The sequence below is a fragment of the Zingiber officinale genome, chromosome 5A, assembly GCF_018446385.1.
Source record: "Zingiber officinale cultivar Zhangliang chromosome 5A, Zo_v1.1, whole genome shotgun sequence".
Lineage (NCBI taxonomy): Eukaryota > Viridiplantae > Streptophyta > Magnoliopsida > Zingiberales > Zingiberaceae > Zingiber > Zingiber officinale.
Window position 1 is genome coordinate 100,324,487 of NC_055994.1, and position 21,331 is coordinate 100,345,817.

At 39.9% G+C, this 21,331-nt stretch overlaps 1 protein-coding gene across 1 annotated transcript; it reads right to left on the minus strand.

The window, feature by feature from the left end:
* Positions 1-9,827: 9,827 nt before the first annotated feature.
* On the minus strand, positions 9,828-11,447 carry LOC121983067 (sinapine esterase-like). The gene is made up of 4 exons (XM_042536048.1): positions 11,141-11,447; positions 10,703-11,070; positions 10,351-10,627; positions 9,828-10,272 (listed from the first exon to the last, which is right to left on the minus strand). Exons 1-4 carry the CDS (start codon positions 11,385-11,387, stop codon positions 9,992-9,994), a joined length of 1,173 nt encoding a protein of 390 aa, XP_042391982.1. The 5' UTR covers positions 11,388-11,447; the 3' UTR covers positions 9,828-9,991.
* Positions 11,448-21,331: the final 9,884 nt, after the last annotated feature.

A 21,331-nucleotide genomic window follows, 5' to 3' on the forward strand; every position in this document is an offset into this window, starting at 1 on the left:
AATATTTCTATACCTCTTTCTCTTGTTAATTTTCTTGCTATTTCTTTTTGTACAAGTGTCTATGTTGTAAAGTTATAAGTCGAGAAAGGTGTTCATTTTTTTTTTATTTCAGGCTATTCACCTGCCTCTAGCCAGCCATAAGGGACCAACAGGAAGAAGAGCTTGTTGAGCTCCTCTTGCTTTCTATGGAGAGGGAAGAGCTGCGAAGAGGAAAGGAAATTTGAGGTGGCGAGATTCACTTGGAGATAAGGCATTCCCTAACACCACTGGACTGGCAATCTCTATCGAGACCTTCTCTATAACGGTGGAACTATAGGTTGCAACCTGTAAGGGACGGTGACATGGATGCGTGAGCGTGGGTGAGAGGAATGGCGGCGACGAGCACGGGTTGGGGATTGAGGAGAAAAAGAAACGACACGGTACGTAGAAAAAAATAGGATTGAAGGTAATTAGGTTGTTAGGGTGGTATAATATAGTGACATTGATAAAGTTTGACACAATAAATGGTAAAAATGTGATATTTTAATTTTTAAAATAATATTTTTTCATAAATGTTGTTAAAAATTATTTATAATAACATTTTAAATCAAATGCCATTAAGAAAGTATCATAATAGATCATATTTCTAATGGTGGCAAAAGCCTTTACTTGCAAAGAGAGGTTGAAGGATTAAATCGAGATAGATCCCTAAATGGAAAAATGATGGTGAATATTAAAACCCTAACAGTAGATCGCTATTAATGGCACATATTCCATGCTATTAAAATTTTATAATATTTATTGGCAGCATGCATTTTTGCATGTCGTCATTTATATATGTATAATAATTATTAATAGCGCGCAGATTAAGTTTTAACAGCGCACTTTACACATCGTAGAAAAGTTTGTTGTTAGTATACTTTTTTTTGCTCGCCATCATTTGTATAAATATTAGACTATCCACAGCACATATAATTGGGCGCGCCATAAAAACTATTATTAACGGCGTACTTTAACTGCGTGACGTTAATGATGCGCTGCGGAAAGTCAATTTTGTTGTAGTGACATACAACCTATGACCTAAAATCTAGAAAATTATCGACAAAATGGCATAAATTGAAACAGAACAACTCACACATGACCTTCACGAACTATGGTAAGGAGGCATGCCAAGTTGCTAATTCCTCGGTAGTGTTGCTTGAAGAACCTAAGCATCGACCAATATGTGGATATCTCCTAGTGCATATCCCACTGCCATCGGTTTCTGCACCATAACTCTCCAACCGATCGACATCCGAAGAACAAGTGCTATAGGGACTCCCTAGAGAAAGCTTTTTGAGATGGATATAGTCTTTTCCTACTATAATTTATCAATAATTACTGGCATATATGTTGATCCAGAGAGTGGTCAGTAGGCGCCATGTGGATAAGAGAGTGTTGGAGCAGCGAGGCCAGCAAGAAAGGGGTTAATTGCCTGTACAAAACAAAGCTAAACCCTTCTCTTTCTTTCAACTTAGATTAATAGCATACTCATAAAAAGGGAATTGAACAATTAATAAAATAAAAGAGACGGAAAGTTACTTAGTTACAACCTAGGTAGTTGTTAATCCAAGGCAAAAGAAAGCACTAAAAAGATCTCCTTCATGTAGGTGGAGAAGCCTGTTACACTTGTTGAACGCTCAAAAATGTGCGAGGAAATGAATACAAGAGTTATTGAATATTTTCTAGGTACAGGGTTATCAGAGCATGGTTCGAGTCAAATGCTGAGTTTTGGTGTTTTGGGATTTTGATCTTGTTGTGATTTATGATTTTATAGTTAATCTGATATCAATTTTTATGATAAGTAGTAGATACTAGATACCATGTTTGTATGCTTTGACTGTTGGTTATTTATGTACTATATTGAGCATGCTGGCTTCATGTAGTATACCTAATTTTTACTTATGTTGGTATGATGACTGTTGTTTGTTTATGTACCGTATTGAGCATGCTGACTTCATGTAGCATACCTAATTTCTGCTTATATTTATATGCTGACTGTTGCATTTGGAGCATCATATCATGGCATGCATGTCAACTGCCAATTCTCCCTTGCGGTCGAGAGAGTCGATTGACCAGGGCTGCATCCTCGGCCACTCGAGAGAGTGGTAGCTGGAGTTGATGTCGCTTGTCCTATCATTCTTCCACTCGGTCACTTATAGGTAGTGATAGCTGGAGTTGCGAGCAGCAGGGACCCCCGTCGTAGATGTAGCTAGTTAGCTACTATGCAACTGTCCACTTGATCATTTGTGGGAGTGGTAGTTGGAGTGTTGTACAGTCTGTCACTGACACGACCTCTCGACCATACAAGGGTCATGGTGCAGAGAGGTGGGCGGGAGTGACCATCCGTGCATACACTGTTATTATACTTGTTTTGGATGCTGCTGTTTACATATGCTATTATTGCTTACTTATGTTGTAATGGTATACTTATGTTACCATCGCTTACTGTTGTTGTTCACTTATGCTGATATGCTTACTTATATTGAGATATACATCTCACATGTTACCCTTGTAGTTATGAGTAGCTCTGTAGTATAGTTGTATTACTCCTGATCTTCTATTACCTAGCCTAGGATATGGTTTCAGGTATGAACACATATTATGGTTTTATTTTAGTATCTGCTATTTCCCTTATGAGACTGTATACTATTGACACTCTCTACTTGTATATTATGTTCATGCACTATCTTTCTTTTACCTGCTGAGTTCCAATACTCACCACCCCACAAAATGATTTTTCTTTCGCCAGGTAGCAGGTAGATGAGTCATGGATACTTGGAGAGTCCCGGCTGCCAGTCCCATGTCATACTCGAGGATAGTCTTCTTTTTGGTTTGGTTACTGATTAGGTGGTATGTTGATTTTGCGTATTTTGTTTTCCAATAAGTTGATGAGGATTTTGAAGTCTAGTCTGGTGGTTGCAGGTATTTTAGTTAGTAACTTTGTTGGTTTTACATTCGTATTATTTTATGATTTTCCACTGCATTTACTTTCAGTCGTGTGAGCTACTATTATACTGTGCGGTTGTGTGTTTACTTTAAGCCATGTGGGTTGTTATTATACTGCGTGGTTGTGTTTATATCCAGCTGTGTGGGCTGTTAAATATGTTATTATGTTATTTGTGTATGTATTGCTTCATATTGTCACTGGTACAGGGGAGATACTGCCGTAATTTTGTCTGGCAAGGATTCCTCTGGGGCATGACAAGGGTTCTTTTTATAGCCCCTAAAAAATATTATCCGTACCTTGAAGGCACCTTCAAGGTGGTCCAAGGCGCCTTCCATCGGATAAATTCTATCTCCCGAGGATAAAATTTTATCCTCGGATAACGGCTAGGGAAGACGCCTTCTACGAAGGCACCTTTCATAAGGTAGAAGGCAGATCGGCTCCCATAAGCTAATCTCTTCTTGTGTGGGTGATGCTCTGGCTACCCGGAGTTGAGCTCACCCGAACCCAACTCCGATCTTCTCCTCGAGCAGACTTCCTCCCCGGCTTCTCATCTCTCAGACGCTGGTCACATCCTTCTCGTCCACCGGTGTACTCTTCCGTAGCATCTCATCCCTTGAATACAACAAGCCCACCGACTCCTTTTTCCGTGTCATCCTTCTCACTAGCTACGTCTTCGGCTCTACTTCTTGTGTTTCTAAACTCCTATACACTTAGACACAAAGATTAAATATACAAAACCTAACTTAACTTGGTTGACCATATCAAAACTACCATGGGGTACTTACAATCTCTTCCTTTTTGATGTGCATCAACCTAAATTAAAATTAAAGTTAAACAAAAAGTAATAACATGATTATGTAAAGAAGTTGCAATTAGAATAAAATATTGCAATGCAATGAATAAGCTAGTTAATAAAATTGTAAAATTTATACAAAGAAAAAAATGTCCTTGTACCTAGTTCTCCCCTTTTAATCACATCAAAAAAAAATAAAAAAAAATAAAATAAGTTATTAGAAGAAGTTGAAATATTTTTCTAGGGGTACATTACAAGAATTATCAGTAATCTAATATTTTTCAGAAATAATTTTTAAAAATATTCTATTTTTATTAATTAATCTTCTATTTGACAAAAAAAATTATTTTTCTATTTCAAAAAATTCTAAAACTTTTTGTCAAATATAAACAGAATAATTTATATGAGTAGAAAAATTTTCACAAAAAAAAGAATTATTTTAATAAATAAAATTAATTTATTTTATCAGAATAATTGAATTTTAGAAGATAAATTTAAAATGTTTCGAATATAAAAAACATATTGTTAAATATTAGAAAAATCAAATCTCTTGAATTCCTATTTTCTTGAATTTTTTAATATTAAAAATTAACTTTTTAGAAAATAATTTATAATAATTCGGATAAGGTTCAAAAAATATCGAATATTTTTATTATGATAGAAGATATTATGTTTTAGCACATAAAAATAACGATTTTGAAAAATATGTCTACAAAATATTTTTAATTTTTAAAATACTATTTTTTGTTAAAAATATTTATAGAAAATAATTAGTGGTAAAAAAATTTAAAGATTTTCTATTTATAGATTAAGTCATTAGATAACATAGAAAAAAAATTCTAACTCGAAATACGAACAACATTTAAATAATTTGTTTACACAATGTGTAAGATAAAATACATTAAAATTCAAAGCATGTATAAGATTAACTTTAAATTATACTAGGCATAATTTGAGAATCTAATATAAATTATTTCCTACTAGATTAATTTGAAATTTTGGTGGAACATAATTTTTAGGGGGTTTTCTAATTTAACCCCTATAGTTCTTGATATACTAGTTTAGCTATTTGTAATTTCTAAAATTTAAATTTGGTATAGATTTCGGAGTTGAACATGCATAACCATTTTTCAAGGATTTTATTTGTTATTTTAATTTATTATTTTCATTTTTGAGTTTATCAAATAATTCTAGTGGACATGCATTAGCTAATTTTCATTTTAAATCCATATTTTCCTTCTTTAATTTATTATTCCTAAATTTTAGTTTACATAAAGACTTAGTCATTAATGTTAATCCTGAAAAAAGTTGATTCGGAGGTAGGAGGCATAGCTCACTTACCATATCATGTTCGAAGTTGGATACTTCTCCTTCATTGTTGCTTTCTTCATATGTAGTCTCCCCTTCATCAATGCTCTCCTCTTGGTGACTCAACATGAGTGCTAGTCCGGTATACTCCTCTAGTTTGGACTTCGATGATGACTCATCTCATATTGCCTTTAGATTTTTGTACTTCAGTTTGCTTGGCCCTTTGTTCTTTTCCTTCTTTTTTAGTTTCGGGTAGTCATCCTTGATGCACGCTTCTTCTTTACAATTGTAGCACCTTACTTTCCATTTTTCTGGAACAAATTTCTTGGCTTGTGACTTTTTAAATTTATTAGATTTAAAAAACTTAGTGAATTTTCTTACCATAAAGGCTGCTTCATCTTCGTCAATCAATGAGTCTGAATCTAGTTCGCTCTTCTGGACTTGTAGTGCTAGGTTTTAACTTGGTCTCTTTCTTTGTCCTACACACCGAGACTCATGTAATTCGAAATAAGAAAAAAAAATTTCTAGTGTACTTACTTCGAGGTCTTTGAAGATATAGTACGAATCTACTATTGATATCCATTCCGGTGTTCTCGGGAACGCATTTAAAGCATACCTTTATGTATCTCAATTAGTTACCATTTCTCTGAGGTTTGTTAATCTGGTAATTAGCCTCTTGATTCTTCCGTGTGGATGAGCAACTAATTCTCCTTCTTCCATCCAGAGGTTGTTAATTTGGTTCCGGAGCAAGTTCCATCTCGCAAGTTTTATTTTTAATATTCCTTCATGTAGCTCCAAGAACATCTCCGAAAGATCTTTTGCTAATTCGTAGGTTCAGATTTGACTGACTTCTTGGAGTGGAAGTACGTTCACCAGGTGGAACTCGGCTCTTTGGTTTGCTATGAAGTCAACTTGTTCTTTCTTGGTTTACTAGTATTCCTCCTTTTCAGCTCTTTATTGATCTTGTAACACCCCAAATTTCATTGTTTGGAGTTCTAAAAGTACTTATAAATATTTTGAAATGCTTTAGGAATATTCTAGAGATTTTTAGAAATTTTTAGAATATTTTTATGAAATTTTCAGAGTTCATTTGGTATTTTTACCAAAAGAAAGAAGTTGCAAAAAATAAAGAGGTTCAGCCGAGGTTCGAACCCACAACCTCTGACCCGATCCAAGACTTAAGCGAAGCGCTATAGCCAAGCGCTCAAGCAGGTGTTCCGTGATCAAAGTGATGGCGAAATAAATTTAAGTAATAACTGAAACCGAGAATACCCATTGGTATAAAAAGGAATCGAGTTATTTCCTCACGACCAAAACCCTCTCATCCTCACCTCTCTCGCGTGCGACGGCGCTGCTCGGGCGAAAACGAAGCCGAAGCCGAAGCCGAAGCTAGGGCTTCATCTCCGGCGGGCGACCAAGGGGTAATTCCGTGAGCTCTTCACAAATTCGAGACCCTTTCGTCGAGGAGAACCCGTAGGCACAAAGAAGAGGCGGAGATTTCAAGTCCTCTGAAACCCTAGAAGCTTCTCTTCTCGGCTGTAAGTTCAAGAACACATAGGTAAGTGCTCTCGCCTGCAGTAGGAGTAGTTTTCGGATCTTTGTTTCCTTCTTTAGTTTGAGTTTTTTAACAGACAATTAATAGAAGTCTAATTCCAGTAAGTTTAGATTTTCTTTTGCTATTTATGGGGTACGAACAGCCCCTTACCCTTAGCATGTTAGTTGAGTTTCTTGCTTCTTGATTGTGCATGTTAGTATTTCAGTTTTTAGTTTTGTTACTGATTTAGGGAGCATGAACGACCTGTGTTTCAAGTATACCATGTTGGTTTGCTCTGTTACTATAATGAATAAGAACAGCTTTATTTGAACCATGTCGTTTAGACCTTTTCTGCTTCCCAATTAGCACGGACAACCTCACCTATGCTCCAGCATGCAGTTTTAGATGTTCCTTTAGCATCCCAGTTTGCCTGTTTTTAGTTTGTGTTGAGTGATTGAGCATGAACAGATCACATATTTGAGTAGTTATAAGTAAGAAAAGACCAAGGATTCAATTTAATCCCAAATTCCAGAATTTGAGATCAAACATACACCAAGTGTTTGAAGAAATGTCGAGGCACTTCATTTTAGAAGTATTTAAAGATAATATGTATTTTATTTGAAAAAGTTAGTACCCAACTTCCGAGGTTGTCGTTAAATAAATCCAGGTGACCAATTCCAAGGTCTTAGCCCTAGTAAGACCAAGGTCTTTACCCTCGTAGGACTGGTGGCTCGCTACTTGAGTTCCTATTAGGGAGCGCGCAATGGTACTAAGCATGGGCCCAAGAGATTATTATTTTGAAGTATAAGAGTATAAGTTTGGGAATAAATGAAATAAGGTTCACATATGTTTAAAAACCAACAAGTTTAGCTCTTTTATTCTAGCATGTGGTTTAGACTTTCTTACTGCTATTTGCAAGCATGAGCAGCCTTATATGTTTAGCATTTCAGTCTGTTTTAATTCCTTTGTTAGCTTGACAGGTATGACTAGCCGGTCCTTTAGCTTTGCAGTATTGATTTCTTTGATTTCAGTTCCTTTGCTATTAGATGAGCATGAGCAGCTTTCTTTTAAAGCATTGAGTTTCTAGATTCCTTTTTGTACACATGCATATCCGAGTTTTGCGAGTTAGTTAGATAGCGCTTACTAAGCATCCGCTTATAGCTGCATTTCCTCTTACTACAGATAAAGGAAAAGGAAAGCTACAGTGAAGGAAGGCGACAAAGAGGTGTGGGATGGATGTGTGATTTCTGGACTATGGAAGCCTTGAGACCTTGCTAAAGAATTTATTAAGATTAATTCCTTATTTAAGTTGATAAGAAAATTTTGGAATCGGATTTTCTATTTAGTGCTGCTAGGGGATTCATTGATGGGTTAACTATTTTCCTTATTGTTAGCTAAGGTTGTCTAGAAATTTTAATATGATACAGTCATTCCACTTGAATTGCATGCATTAGTTGCTGTAAGTTACATGCTCTATTCTTATTTTCCGGATCAGTTAAAGGGGGTTAAGTGTTACTATCTTTAGAGTAAGTAATATCAGTTAAGTAGAATGAGTAGTTAAGTAGCGTCCACCCTTAGAGAGTAGTAGTAAGGAGGGTGGTCGTTACAGGTCTCTAGGGGTTACAAAATCATATTTGATTATTAACAATAACTCAAAATCAATTTTAAAGAATAGCTCCATGCATTTCTTGCATATCATGAACTCCCCCTCAAACATAGGCATGTAGATGCTAGGTCCAACCATCGTCTTTGTACTTCAGTCGACGGTTAGTCCTTCTGAAGTGGTTGGACTCTAATACCATTTGTTGGAGCAGCGGGGCCGGTAAAAAGGGGGTGAATTGCCTATACAAAACAAAGATAAACGCTTCTCGATCTTTCAACTTAGATTAATAGCACACTTATAAAAGGGGAATTGAACAATTAACAAAATACAAGAGACAGAAAGTTACTAGATTACAACTTAGGTAGTTGTTAATCCAAGGCAAAATAAAGCACTAAAAAAATCTCCTTTGTGTAGGCGGAGAAGCGTGTTGTACTCATTGAACGCTCAGAAATGTACTAGGAAATTAATACAAGAGTTGTTGAATATTTTCTAGGTCCAGGAGTCTTTTTATAGTTCCTAAAAAATGTTGTCCACAGCTTGAAGGCGCTTTCAAGGTGGTCCTAGGGGTCTTCCATTGGATAAATTCTATCTCCCGAGGATACAATTTTATCCTTCGGTAACGGGTAGGGAAGGCATCTTCCATGGGCTAGAAGACGTCTTTGTACTGTTCATCGAATGTGCCTTCCATAAGGTAGATCGGCTCCCATAAGCTGATCTCTTCTTGTGTAGGTGATGCTCCGGGTATCTGGAGTTGAGCTCACCCGAACCCAACACCGATCTTGTCCTTCTCGTCCACCGACCACTGGTGTACTCTTCCACAGCATCTCGTACCTCGAATACATCAAGCCTGTTGGTTTTTTTTTCCCGTGTCATCCTTCTTGCTAGCTACGTCTTCCGCTCGACTTCTTGTGTTCCTAAGCTCCTACATACTTAGACATAAAGATCAAATATACAGGATCTAACTTAACTTGGTTGACTACATCAAAACTACCATAGGGTACTTATATAGAGAATTGGTAAAACTACCGAAGTAGTTCCAAATAGGAAATTCTCAGGCCTCTCAGCTCCACAGCTTCCTCAGGTCTCCCGGCTCTTCGTAAGATAAAGGACCAATTCATAGAAAGAATAATTATTGTACAAATCTTGAATTATTATAAGAAAAATATAACGGGGTGAATAAATTTTATATTATTTAAGAGATTTAAAAATGACAACATAAGATCCGAACAGAAGAAAAAAAAAATCAATTAATCTCAGTTATTTTAAAAAACAATGTATTAATATCAATAGATTTAAGATTATTTAAGAAATTAAATAATGATAGTAGAGGAGAAAGACATAAGGAAAAGATCTACTCTCTCGGCAAAAGATAATCTCTATAGTTTTTCAAGCATCCAGGAAAAATACACATACCTACGAACATTAAAATCCAATACTTATCTTTGTCATTCTTTAACATAAACGTCAGCCTGCGCCGGAAAACCTTCTAACGGTTATTCTCACTATCTTTTTCGTATGTATTTATGTTCAGCTAGATTCTTCGCCACTTCTTCATTCCCTTGTCACTTGCCAATTAGTAATTAAACTGACAATAGAAGTAATTCACCGATGAATTAAACGTCCGGACAAGATAATGTATATTTAATATTGAACCAAATATAAACGAGTTTTTTTTTATTAAATAAATATCAAGCTTCCTCCTAAAACATTAAAACAGTCTATCTTCCATCACTTCCCGGCGTCGATCATCTGCAATCACTCGATTTCCGATAAGTTCTCATCGGTTTAAGCAGATGCCGTGTGGCCGTCGCCGTCATGGAATCCGACGACCTCCCAGTTTAAGTCGGGACAAGCGTCTGAAATAGGGGGGACGGTGTAGGATCCGAGAAGACCGCCGGCGATGATCCGGTTTGCCGCCTCCGTCGTGTGTATCCCGTCCCAACATATCTGCCTCGACGGGTCGCTGCAAACGCTGCTGCCTTCGCCGCCACAATGCACCGTTTCACTGAATTTGTAGTCGCCGCCATCGAACCCACAGCACGCCGCCAGAACAGTTTCCTTGAATCCTGCATCCGATTGGTTGCGGCATCCAGTTAATCCCAAATTGATTCTCCATTTTATCAGTAGTAATTGCGTGAGCTCACCGTAGTCGTGGGGAGAAGCGTAGATGGCCATTGAGGCGTGGTAGACGTCGGCGTACATGATGGCCACCTCCGGATGCTGCCGCCGGAGCCGCTGCAACTCCGCCAGCAATAGGCGGTTATGGAGGATGGCGAAGTCGTTGAGCCAATTTAAACACCCTGTTCGGGGATCGTAGCTCTCTTGCTTTTCTTCCTGGAACTTGTTCAGGTACGCGGCGAAACAACCCATCGGAGAGCTTCCCGGCACCACCATCGTTCTCACGCCCAGCCCGATCAATTTCTGGACGACAGAAGGCTGAAAATCTTTACTATGATCTGTTTGAAGAAATTAATAAGCAGAGTTGACTGAGCTCACGTCTATGGCGGAGCCGATGGCGCTGACGACGTCGGGAACGAAGGTTGCGATCTCGCCGGCGCTTCGGTTTTCGAAAAAGGGGTTGTTGTAGTCGTTGGCTCCGATCTGCCCCACCGAGAACAGGGCGTTGCTCAGAAAAGCGTCGCAGTCCGAAGCAGAGGAGCAAAGCGAAGGCAGGAGCTGCTCGAACCAGCGAAGCTGCACGCTCAGGGAGTTGTTGGAGAATAGATTCTCTATCCCTCTAGATTGGAAATAGTCGACATCGAGCGCAGTGGCTCCGGCGACCGCAAAGTTGGCTCCGTGCCTGAAGTCCTCTGCTCCACCGCCGCCGAGATACGGCTTCACTAACGGCAAACCCATTGCTTGAGCTGGACTTTAAATGAATCATCATCAACAATTCGTCAATGCATCAATTACAAGTCTAACGCTAGAGTTTACCGATGAAATCGATGATTAGCCTTCCGTCGGAAAAGCGGCCGGTAGGGCGGTGGAAGAAGGTCTGGCCGTAGGGAAGGCGGCTGGCGAGGCTAGAGTTGCCGGTGAGGATGAGAGAGTTGCCGGTGTCGACTACGGAGGCGCCGAAGCTAAAGATGGAGGTGTAACATCCAACGCCGAGCTCAGCATGAAGCCCGAGAGCGAAGAAGAAGAAAGCGGCGGCAGCGGCGGCAACGGCGTATGCTGACATGTTTATTTGAAGGGATGGATGACGTAGCCGCTGCACTGCAATAAATATCCTTCACCGCGCCAAAAGTATGACGACGATAATAATAATAATAATAAATAAATAAAGACATGTGTTATATTCCGATTAGTTGCCGTGTTTCTTAAAAATTAAAATCACAACACCGATGACATGTGTTTTAATTGGCCACTACATTTTTCCTGGCCACCATAGTAGTTGATTGGGTGACGTATCTCAATGATGTTGGCCCTCTTGATTATTTGGTTTGGTTTTAACATGGATACAAAAAAAGGGATGACTTCTCTGAGAGGAGTTCAACTTTTGTAAGCAAATTCAGAGGCAAGATTGCTTAGTTACAGGCAGACTAATGATTATAAAAAAATTTAAAAACATCTTTTACTTTTATTATCATTAATAGATAGTTTCTATTTAACAATAATATTAAAAAATATCTCACATTTTAAAAATATCTTTATGGTAGTTTTGTCAAAAAGCTACTCCAATATTCTCAAAATTACTTAGTAATTATAGTCGAAATTATTTTCATATTATTCTAATTGGGCAAAAATTAGTTCAACTTAGTGTTACATAATATTATTGTAGTTTTGATTAAAATATCTTTAATTAAAACATTTTTAAATAAAATTACTATAATATAGAATAATTTTTATCAATGTAAAAAAATAATCAAAATTGCCTAGAATAAACTACTATAATAATATTGGTCAAGGATATTTTTAAAATATGAAGTACCCTTTTCATAAAATATATGTATGGGACAGTTTTCCATTGGGCTTTTCCTAAATCAGTCCAAAATAAAAATAGTGTGTTATAAATGGGCCCGATTAAAACTTGTAAACACGGTGTATGTTAATTAATGCAATTTCAGCGATAGAACGGAAAGGAATCAACAGAGGAAAATTGGAAGAGAAGAGAAAGGCAAAAGAAAACAGATAAGAGAAGGAAACAGCAAAAGATCTAAGGAACAGGAATTATAGAGTAAGACAACACCAGCGTTGGTGGCTCCATGCTCTCCACCGTAGCGCTCTTGGGGACCTCCAAGGACGACGAAGACAAAGCAAACACATAACCGAACACGTCGGCGGGTGGCCCATGACTCGGCTGCGCCTCCGATGGACTAACACAGGGCTAGCTGCTGGAGCTCCCCGGAGATGTCATGTTGGATATTGGGGCCTAAATGGACCAATACGATTTTGAGGAGGAAAAATCGGAAGCCATCAATTGTTGAAAGTTGTAATTGACTTCAAAATTGAAATCTACGTTTCGCGTAGATAGATTTAGACTATTAATTTGCTCAAAACCGATTAAGGGTGAATGAGAAATTAATGTTCAAAGTCGGCCCAAAATAACGTTGGTTATTCATTAAGAAAATGCAAGGGAGAATAGTCCCACATCGGAAATTTACGATATGCATTCCTTACTTATTAATGATGTTGAGTTATTGGAGTTAACTCAGAAAAGTACCAGGTACTCTCTGCTCAGGGGCGAGCAGGTGCTCGCACCTGTGAGCCTGCCACCCGCCTCGTGCGCACGTGCACACGTGCACACGTGCACACGTGCACAATGGGCGCTTTGGGCGCTTTGTAGGCGCACTTTGCACTTTGCACTTTGCACTTCGCATCGTCGCGAGGAGCTTAAATTTATGCTCCAGGTGACATTGCAGTGCCTACATGGCACTCGGGTGACGTGTCAGGCTAGTACCTGACATTACAGTGCCTATGTGGCATCCTCGTGGGCAAAGGGAGATGACTGGACAGTTGGTTGGGCGAACGGATGGCAGCCGTTGATCAACGTTGATCAAAGAAGTATGGTGGATCGCTTGTGATGCGATCTAGAGCGTTGGATCACAATGAGTCACGATCTGACGGCTTGGGATGAGACATGATCTGAAGCATCGGATCAATGGATCCAGATCCGATGGCTGATAGATCTGAGGGTCACAACTCTTAGATCTGATGGATGAGATTAAAGGGGCTATGTGAAGGGTTATAACTCTTCAGTCCGGACGGCCCAGATTAATCCACCCAAAGGTCACACCTCTCCCTAAAGCCTCTTCCTTCTGTATAAATAGAACCCTCCAGATTGGAATCAAATCACTCAACTTAATCTTCTCTTCCTCAAGTATTCACTCACTCATCTTGTGCATTCAAGAGTCCAAGAAGCCTACGAGAAGGTTCGCTGGTCTCGGAAGTCGGAGTGCTACGATTCCGAGACGATTGCCGTCGTTGTATCTTGGGAACGAATTGCAACAATCCGTTAAGCACCGTAGCGAGATAGTGTCGAACACTAGCCTCGATGATCAGTTTGCGTACTCCGGAATTTACCGGAACCAACAGTCGTAAACGATATTCCGTACAAACTGATATGGCTACTAACGACGTTCCGACCGCCATTCCGACCGCTATTCCGACGGCCGTTCCGACATCCATTCCGCACGGAGAAAAGCCGGAGAAATTCACCGGAGCCGACTTCAAAAGATGGCAGCAGAAGATGCTGTTCTACTTAACAACGCTAAACCTTGCACGGTTTTTGCGTGAAGACCCGCCAGTCGCTACGGACGGTAGCAAGGCTGCTTGCGATACGTGGACGCACGGAGATTTTCTGTGTCGCAACTACATTCTCAACGCCTTGGACAACACGTTGTATAACGTGTATTGTTCATTGGAGACAGCGAAATCTTTGTGGGAATCGCTTGAGAAGAAATACAAGACCGAAAATGCCGGACTGAAGAAATTCATCGTCGGCCGGTTTCTGGATTTCAAGATGGTGGACTCAAAGAGCGTCTCATCTCAAGTCCAAGATATGCAATTAATACTGCATGATCTGGACGCCGAAGGAATGAAGCTGAACGAGTCATTCGCAGTTGCTGCAGTAATTGAGAAGCTCCCTCCGTCATGGAAGGATTTCAAGAATTATCTAAAGCACAAGCAAAAGGAGATAGGGCTGCAAGACCTGATCCTGAGGCTACGAATAGAGGAGGATAATCGAAAGTTATCCGACTGCAGAGGAACCAAGCGGACTATAGACGATATGTCCAACCTGGTCGAGCCGAACGCTAAAAAGCCGAAACAGTTCAAGAAGAAGGCACAAGCGAAGAAGTTCAAGGGATCCTGCTACAACTGTGGAAAGGCAGGACACCTGTCCAAGGACACCCGAAGAAGCCAATCAAGGGGCCAAGGATGCTGCGAACCACGCCGCAACCTCTCTTGAGGACTTGGATCTCACTGCGGTTGTATTTGAAGCCAACTGGTGGATACCAACCCAAGCGATGGTTCATTGATACTGGAGCAACTCGTCATATCTGTTCCGATAAGGCGATGTTCTCCAAGTATACTCCGATAAATGGCAGGAAGCTCTATATGGGTAATTCCACGACGTCGCCAATTGTCGGACTCGGAAAAGTTGTTCTGAAGATGACGTCCGGAAAGGAGCTAACACTCATTAATGTACTCCATGTTCCCGACATCAGTAAGAACCTAGTTTCTGGAGCGGCACTAGTTAAGGCCGGATTTAGGCTAGTGTTCCAGTCAGACAACTTTGTACTTACGAAGAATAATATCTTCGTAGGAAAGGGGTACCTAGAAAAGGGTCTATTCAAAATGGTTGTAATGCCTGTACTCCGAAATATTGATGGTAATAAAATAAATGCTTCCAGCTATGTTGTTGAGTGTTTTAATTTGTGGCATGATCGACTTGGACATGTGCATAATAATACTCTTAAACGTTTCGTCAAATTAAATTTATTACCAAACGTCAATGTTGACGGAACACACAAATGTGAAGTGTGCGTGGAAGCAAAAATGACGAAACTACCTTTTCATTCGGTGGAAAGGTCAACGACTCCTCTAGAGTTAATACATAGTGATCTATGCGACTTGAAATTTGTGCAAACTAGAGGAGGTAAAAAGTATTTTATTACTTTTATCGATGACTGCACAAAGTTCTGTTATGTCTTTCTTTTAAGAAGTAAAGACGAAGCCCTAGAGGCATTTAGAACTTATAAAACAGAAGTTGAAAATCAACTTGACAAACGAATTAAAATAATTCGTAGCGATAGAGGTGGAGAATATGGTGCACCGTTTAATGAATTTTGTTCATAATCTGGCATTATTCATCAAACAACGGCACCTTACTCACCTCAATCGAACGGTGTTGCCGAACGTAAAAATCGGACACTAAAAGAGATGATGAATGCCTTGTTGATAAATTCAGGCTTACCTCAAAACTTGTGGGGGGAAGCAATATTATCGGCAAATCACATTCTCAACAAAATCCCTCATAAGAAAAGTGATAAAACTCCTTATGAACTATGGAAAGGCCGCGAGCCATCGTACAAATACCTGAAAGTGTGGGGGTGCTTGGCAAAGGTCGAAGTACCTAAACCAAAGCAAGTAAAGATCGGACCTAAAACGTTCGATGCGGTATTTGTCGGATATGCCCATAATAGTAGTGCATATCGTTTCCTAGTTCACAAATCAGACATTCCTGATATTCATGTGGGAACAACCATAGAATCTCGGAATGCAATATTCTTTGAAAACGTATTCCCAAATAAGAAGGGAAATGTTGAAACTGATAACAACGGAAGTTCAAACGAGAATGTCGTTACCGAACTTAGCTGTTATAAAAGAACTATTGACGATCAAAACAAAGAGCCACGTCGTAGCAAACGGGCTAAAGTTGAGAAATCGTTCGGGCCAGATTACATGACTTTTATGTCAGAAATGGAACCAAGAACATTAAGTGAGGCTCTCTCTAGTCCCGATGCTCCAATGTGGAAAGAAGCTGTCAATAGTGAGATTGAGTCTATCATGAATAATCATACTTGGGAATTAGTAGACCTTCCTTCTGGTAATAAACCATTAGGTTGTAAGTGGATACTAAAACGCAAGTATAAAGCTGATGGATCAATTGACAAGTATAAGGCCAGACTTGTAGTCAAAGGGTACAAGCAAGAGGAAGACCTTAATTACTTCGACACCTACTCACCAGTGACAAGGATTACGTCCATACGAGTGCTAATAGCCATTGCAGCACTGTATGACCTTGAAATACATCAAATGGATGTTAAGACTGCGTTCTTAAATGGTGAGTTGGAAGAAGAAATTTATATGGAGCAACCCGAAGGGTTCATAGCTCCAAGAAATGAGAAAAAGGTGTGTCGACTTGTTAAGTCGTTATACGGACTTAAGCAAGCGCCTAAACAATGGCACGAAAAATTTGACAAAGTAATGTCAAACGAATTCAGAATAAATGAATGTGACAAATGCATTTATGTCAAAGACACACCCAAAGGCTATATAATCGTCTGTCTGACGTAGACGACATGCTAATAATGGGCGGTAATCATGATGTAATCATGACTACAAAGAAAATGTTGACCAAAAATTTCGATATGAAAGATATGGGTCAAGCGGATGTTATATTGGAATTAAAATTCTCGGGACCTCAGAAGGGATAGTTCTAACACAATCCCATTATGTAGAATCGATTGAAAAGATTCAATGCGTACGATCTTTCTACTGTAAAACACCTATGGATCTAAGTCAACACTTAGCGAAAAACCATGGTGAGACCATATCGCAGTTGGAATACTCTCGGATAATAGGCGGTTTGATGTATCTTACAAACTGCACACGTCCGGATATTGCCTGTACGGTCAACAAGCTGAGTCGTTTCACCAGTAATCCAAACGACGCCCATTGGAAGGCATTGATGCGAGTTCTTAGATATTTGAAATATACTATGAACTATGGATTACATTATGGAAAATATCCACTGTGTTGGAGGGATATTGTGATGCTAATTGGATATCGATACAAAGACTCCAAATCCACTAGTGGATATGTATTCACGATCGGTGGGGGAGCGGTATCTTGAAATCCACTAAGCAGACGCATTGCTCGGTCAACTATGGAATCCGAGTTTATAGCACTAGACAAAGCAGCTGAGGAAGCTGAATGACTGCGGAATTTCTTGGAAGATCTGATCCATTGTGATAGTCAATCGGCGATTGGAAGGGCACAGAGTAGTATGTATAATGGGAAGTCAAGACATATACGTCGTAGACATAATACCATTAGGCAGTTGATCTCGAATGGAGTGATTGCAATCGACTATGTTAAGTCCGAAGATAATTTGGCAGATCCTCTTACGAAAGGGTTGAGTCGAGATCAAGTATACTGCTCATCAAGAGGAATGAAATTAAAAATCTACAACTAAAAATGACTGTAGCGGTAACCCAACCTTGTTGACTGGAGATCCTAAAATCTTGGTTCAATGGGACAACAAAGTTACAGAAGTTGTGTTATAGCACATGAGATATTTTATCTCTATCCCAATCCTAGGATGAATTTGTGCTGTCCTACCTCATGTAGTGAGGTAAAGCTTATGCTTTTAGTGACTTCTATACCTTATAAGGTGGAGTATGGTAGGATACTTCTGATAGAAGTGTCACCTATATGAGTGTGAAGACAGGCCGCTTCAATGAAACACTCATGAATCTAAGATGGTGTCCATGGCCGAAACGGAACCAACCATGAGAATCTAAAGTAGGTGAGATAGGTATCTGTGTGGGTGTTATTGTCTTAGTATACACCAACAGTTGAGCAGTTCAAGACATCACGTTCACTGCGCAGCCTAGTATACTCGATAGCATTCCACTACGGAAGGTTCAAAGCCACAAGCTACCTCTCCCGATGCAGTGACTTATCGATTGGACTCTTGTAAAGTGTCAGCATGCATACACGCATTACATTAATTTCCATTCATGTGGGGATTGTTGGATATTGGGGCCTAAATGGACCAATACGATTTTGAGGAAAAATCGGAAGCCATCAATTGTTGAAAGTCGTAATTGACTTAAAATTGAAATCTTTCGCGTAGATAGATTTAGACTATTAATTTGCTCAAAACCGATTAAGGGTGAATGAGAAATTAATGTTCAAAGTCGGCCCAAAATAACGTTGGTTATTCATTAAGGAAATGCAAGGGAGAATAGTCCCACATCGGAAATTTCCGATGTGCATTCCTTACTTATTAATGATGTTGAGTTATTGGAGTTAACTCAGAAAAGTACCAGGTACTCTCTGCTCAGGTGCTCGCACCTGTGAGCCCGCCACCCGCCACGTGCGCAATGGGCGCTTTGTAGGCGCACTTTGCACTTGGGTGACGTGTCAGGCTAGTACCTGACATGGCAGTGCCTATGTGGCATCCTCGTGGGCAAAGGGAGATGACTGGACAGTTGGTTGGGCGAACGGATGGCAGCCGTTGATCAACGTTGATCAAAGAAGTATGGTGGATCGCTTGTGATGCGATCTAGAGCGTTGGATCACAATGAGTCACGATCTGACGGCTTGGAATGAGACATGATCTGAAGCATCGGATCAATGGATCCAGATCCGATGGCTGATAGATCTGAGGGTCACAACTCTTAGATCTGATGGATGAGATTAAAGGGGCTATGTGAAGGGTTATAACTCTTCAGTCCGGACGGCCCAGATTAATCCACCCAAAGGTCACACCCCTCCCTAAAGCCTCTTCCTTCTGTATAAATAGAACCCTCCAGATTGGAATCAAATCACTCAACTTAATCTTCTCTTCCTCAAGTATTCACTCACTCATCTTGTGCATTCAAGAGTCCAAGAAGCCTACGAGAAGGTTCGCTGGTCTCGGAAGTCGGAGTGCTACGATTCCGAGACGATTGTCGTCGTTGTATCTTGGGAACGAATTGCAACAATCCGTTAAGCACCGTAGCGGAGCAATATCGTTTACGGAGATAGTGTCGAACACTAGCCTCGACGATCAGTTTGCGTACTCCGGAATTTACCGGAACCAACATGTCAGAGTTGAAGCTGGAACAGTCGGAGAAAGCCTGAGAGAGCCCGAGTATCTCAGACTCAGATTCCGGGACTTGGCATCAGCAAGGCGAGGGGGGCCGACGACGAGCTGCTGAAGCCGGAAGTACAGAGTCGGTCAAATTCTCGGAGACACCGGCCGAGCACGACAATGGAGCGTCCGGCATTGAATCGTTCCAAAGAGGTTGAAGCAGACATACTCATGGACCGGCCAAGAGAATGCTAGATTTGTGAGGATGAGTCGGCGAGAGAGATCATGGCGGTGAAAGAGGAAAGAAGAAGCCTGTTGTCAGAAGGAAAGGAGTGGAAGAAGGGGATAACGACTGTGGAGCAAGCTAGAGGGGGTGTTGGAGACGGCGCCACTACAATTGCGACGGAGGCGACAACTTCCATTCGGCGAGTGTACAAGGAGAAGGCGAGGGAAATTGGCTCGCCTCTGCTTCCATCAGATTTTGGGACAAAAAAAAGGGCTAACAATAATCAACTGACGCATTTGAAATCCGTCCGTCAATATTTTTTTATAGGTAAATATGAGAAATGATCTCGAATTTCGTACTATCCGCCCTTTTCCCGATCCACGCTCTGAGGTAAATAGACCATTAAGGAATTATACCCACATTCTCTTAATCTTGACTAAAAACAATTTATATATCTTCTAAATATTATAATATTATCCATTTTACATTTAAATTTTCATAAATTTATTTTTGTGCTGTACCTAAAATATCTTATACAATAGATAATTTTCATTTTATAAATTTATGATCTTTTTCATATATATCCAATGTGTGAGTTTGATTGCATTCTCAACAATACTTTTCTCAAACAAATGATCAATAATATTCTCGTGATCTGAGTCTCCTCAAGCATACAGTCATTTTTGACTTGCTCTGAATCTTTCTGTTGGAGTAATCAATGTGACCCTAGGTTTTGATATTTGGGCAAAGGTTTAAGTTAAGTTTATTGTTATATTTGATATGTGCTTGTGAGTATGCAGGATGCAATTACAATAAGGAAAGTCCAAGTGGCATCTTGACAAAGACAAAGTCCAAGGGAAAATCTTGGTGGTATAAGTTTAAGCATGTAGTCTTAGCAACGTAAGCCCAAGTGTGACTTAGCAACGTAAGTCCAAGATTGAAGTTCTTGAGAAAGGAGCTCTTCGCAATGTAATACTCGACAACAAAGGACAAGGCCAAAGGAAGCTCTTGAAGGCAAGATGTAAAGGATGGGGAAGGATCCGAGGGATGCAAGGTTGATGGAGGAGGCTAGAAGACAAGGTCGAGGTTGTATGGGTGAGGATGAGTGCATAAGAGATTGTACTCATGGTAAAATTCTAGGTTTAGAGTTTTACCAGTCGATTGGCAACTGAACCAGTCGACTAGGGCAGGACAGAATGTTTCTGTGCCCAACGACTATGAAACCAGTCTACTGGTATTGTAGCCAACTAACTGGTACTATAGTTAGTCCACTAGTATTATAGTCATTCGACTAGTATACTGTAACAGTCGACTGATACACTATAGTATTTAATTGGTACACTTAGTAGTTGACTAGTACATTATAGTAAACGATTGGTAAAGAGTCGTTGGCAGAATCACGGATTATGTGGAGTGTCGTTGGCCAACACCAGTCGACTGGTAACGGTAATATCAACTTGTTGATTTTCCCAAGCTCTATATAATGGAACTTGGAGTGACTGACTTTGGTGACGACAATAGACTTGGTTAAAGCCTATTAGAATCTCCAAAGCTCTCTTAGTGATCAAGAGTGTGTCTTCAAGTGTTTGTGGTGAGATTTCTCCACCGACAAGGAGTTTGAGCTAGTCGGAGCTTTCCAGGGAATCATCCATCAACGAATTAGGATCGTCCACCTTACGGATAGCCATGGAGTAGGAGCCCTAATCTCAGAACCACGTAAACGAACATGTTGGCTTGTTCTTCTTGTTTTTATTGTCTTTAGGTTAGCTTTCTATTTGCTTATTTATATTTTCGCTGCGCTAACAAGTGTAGGAAACGATCGAAGTGGGTGATAAGCTATTCACCCTCTCTAGTCAGGCGTCAAAGGTCCCAA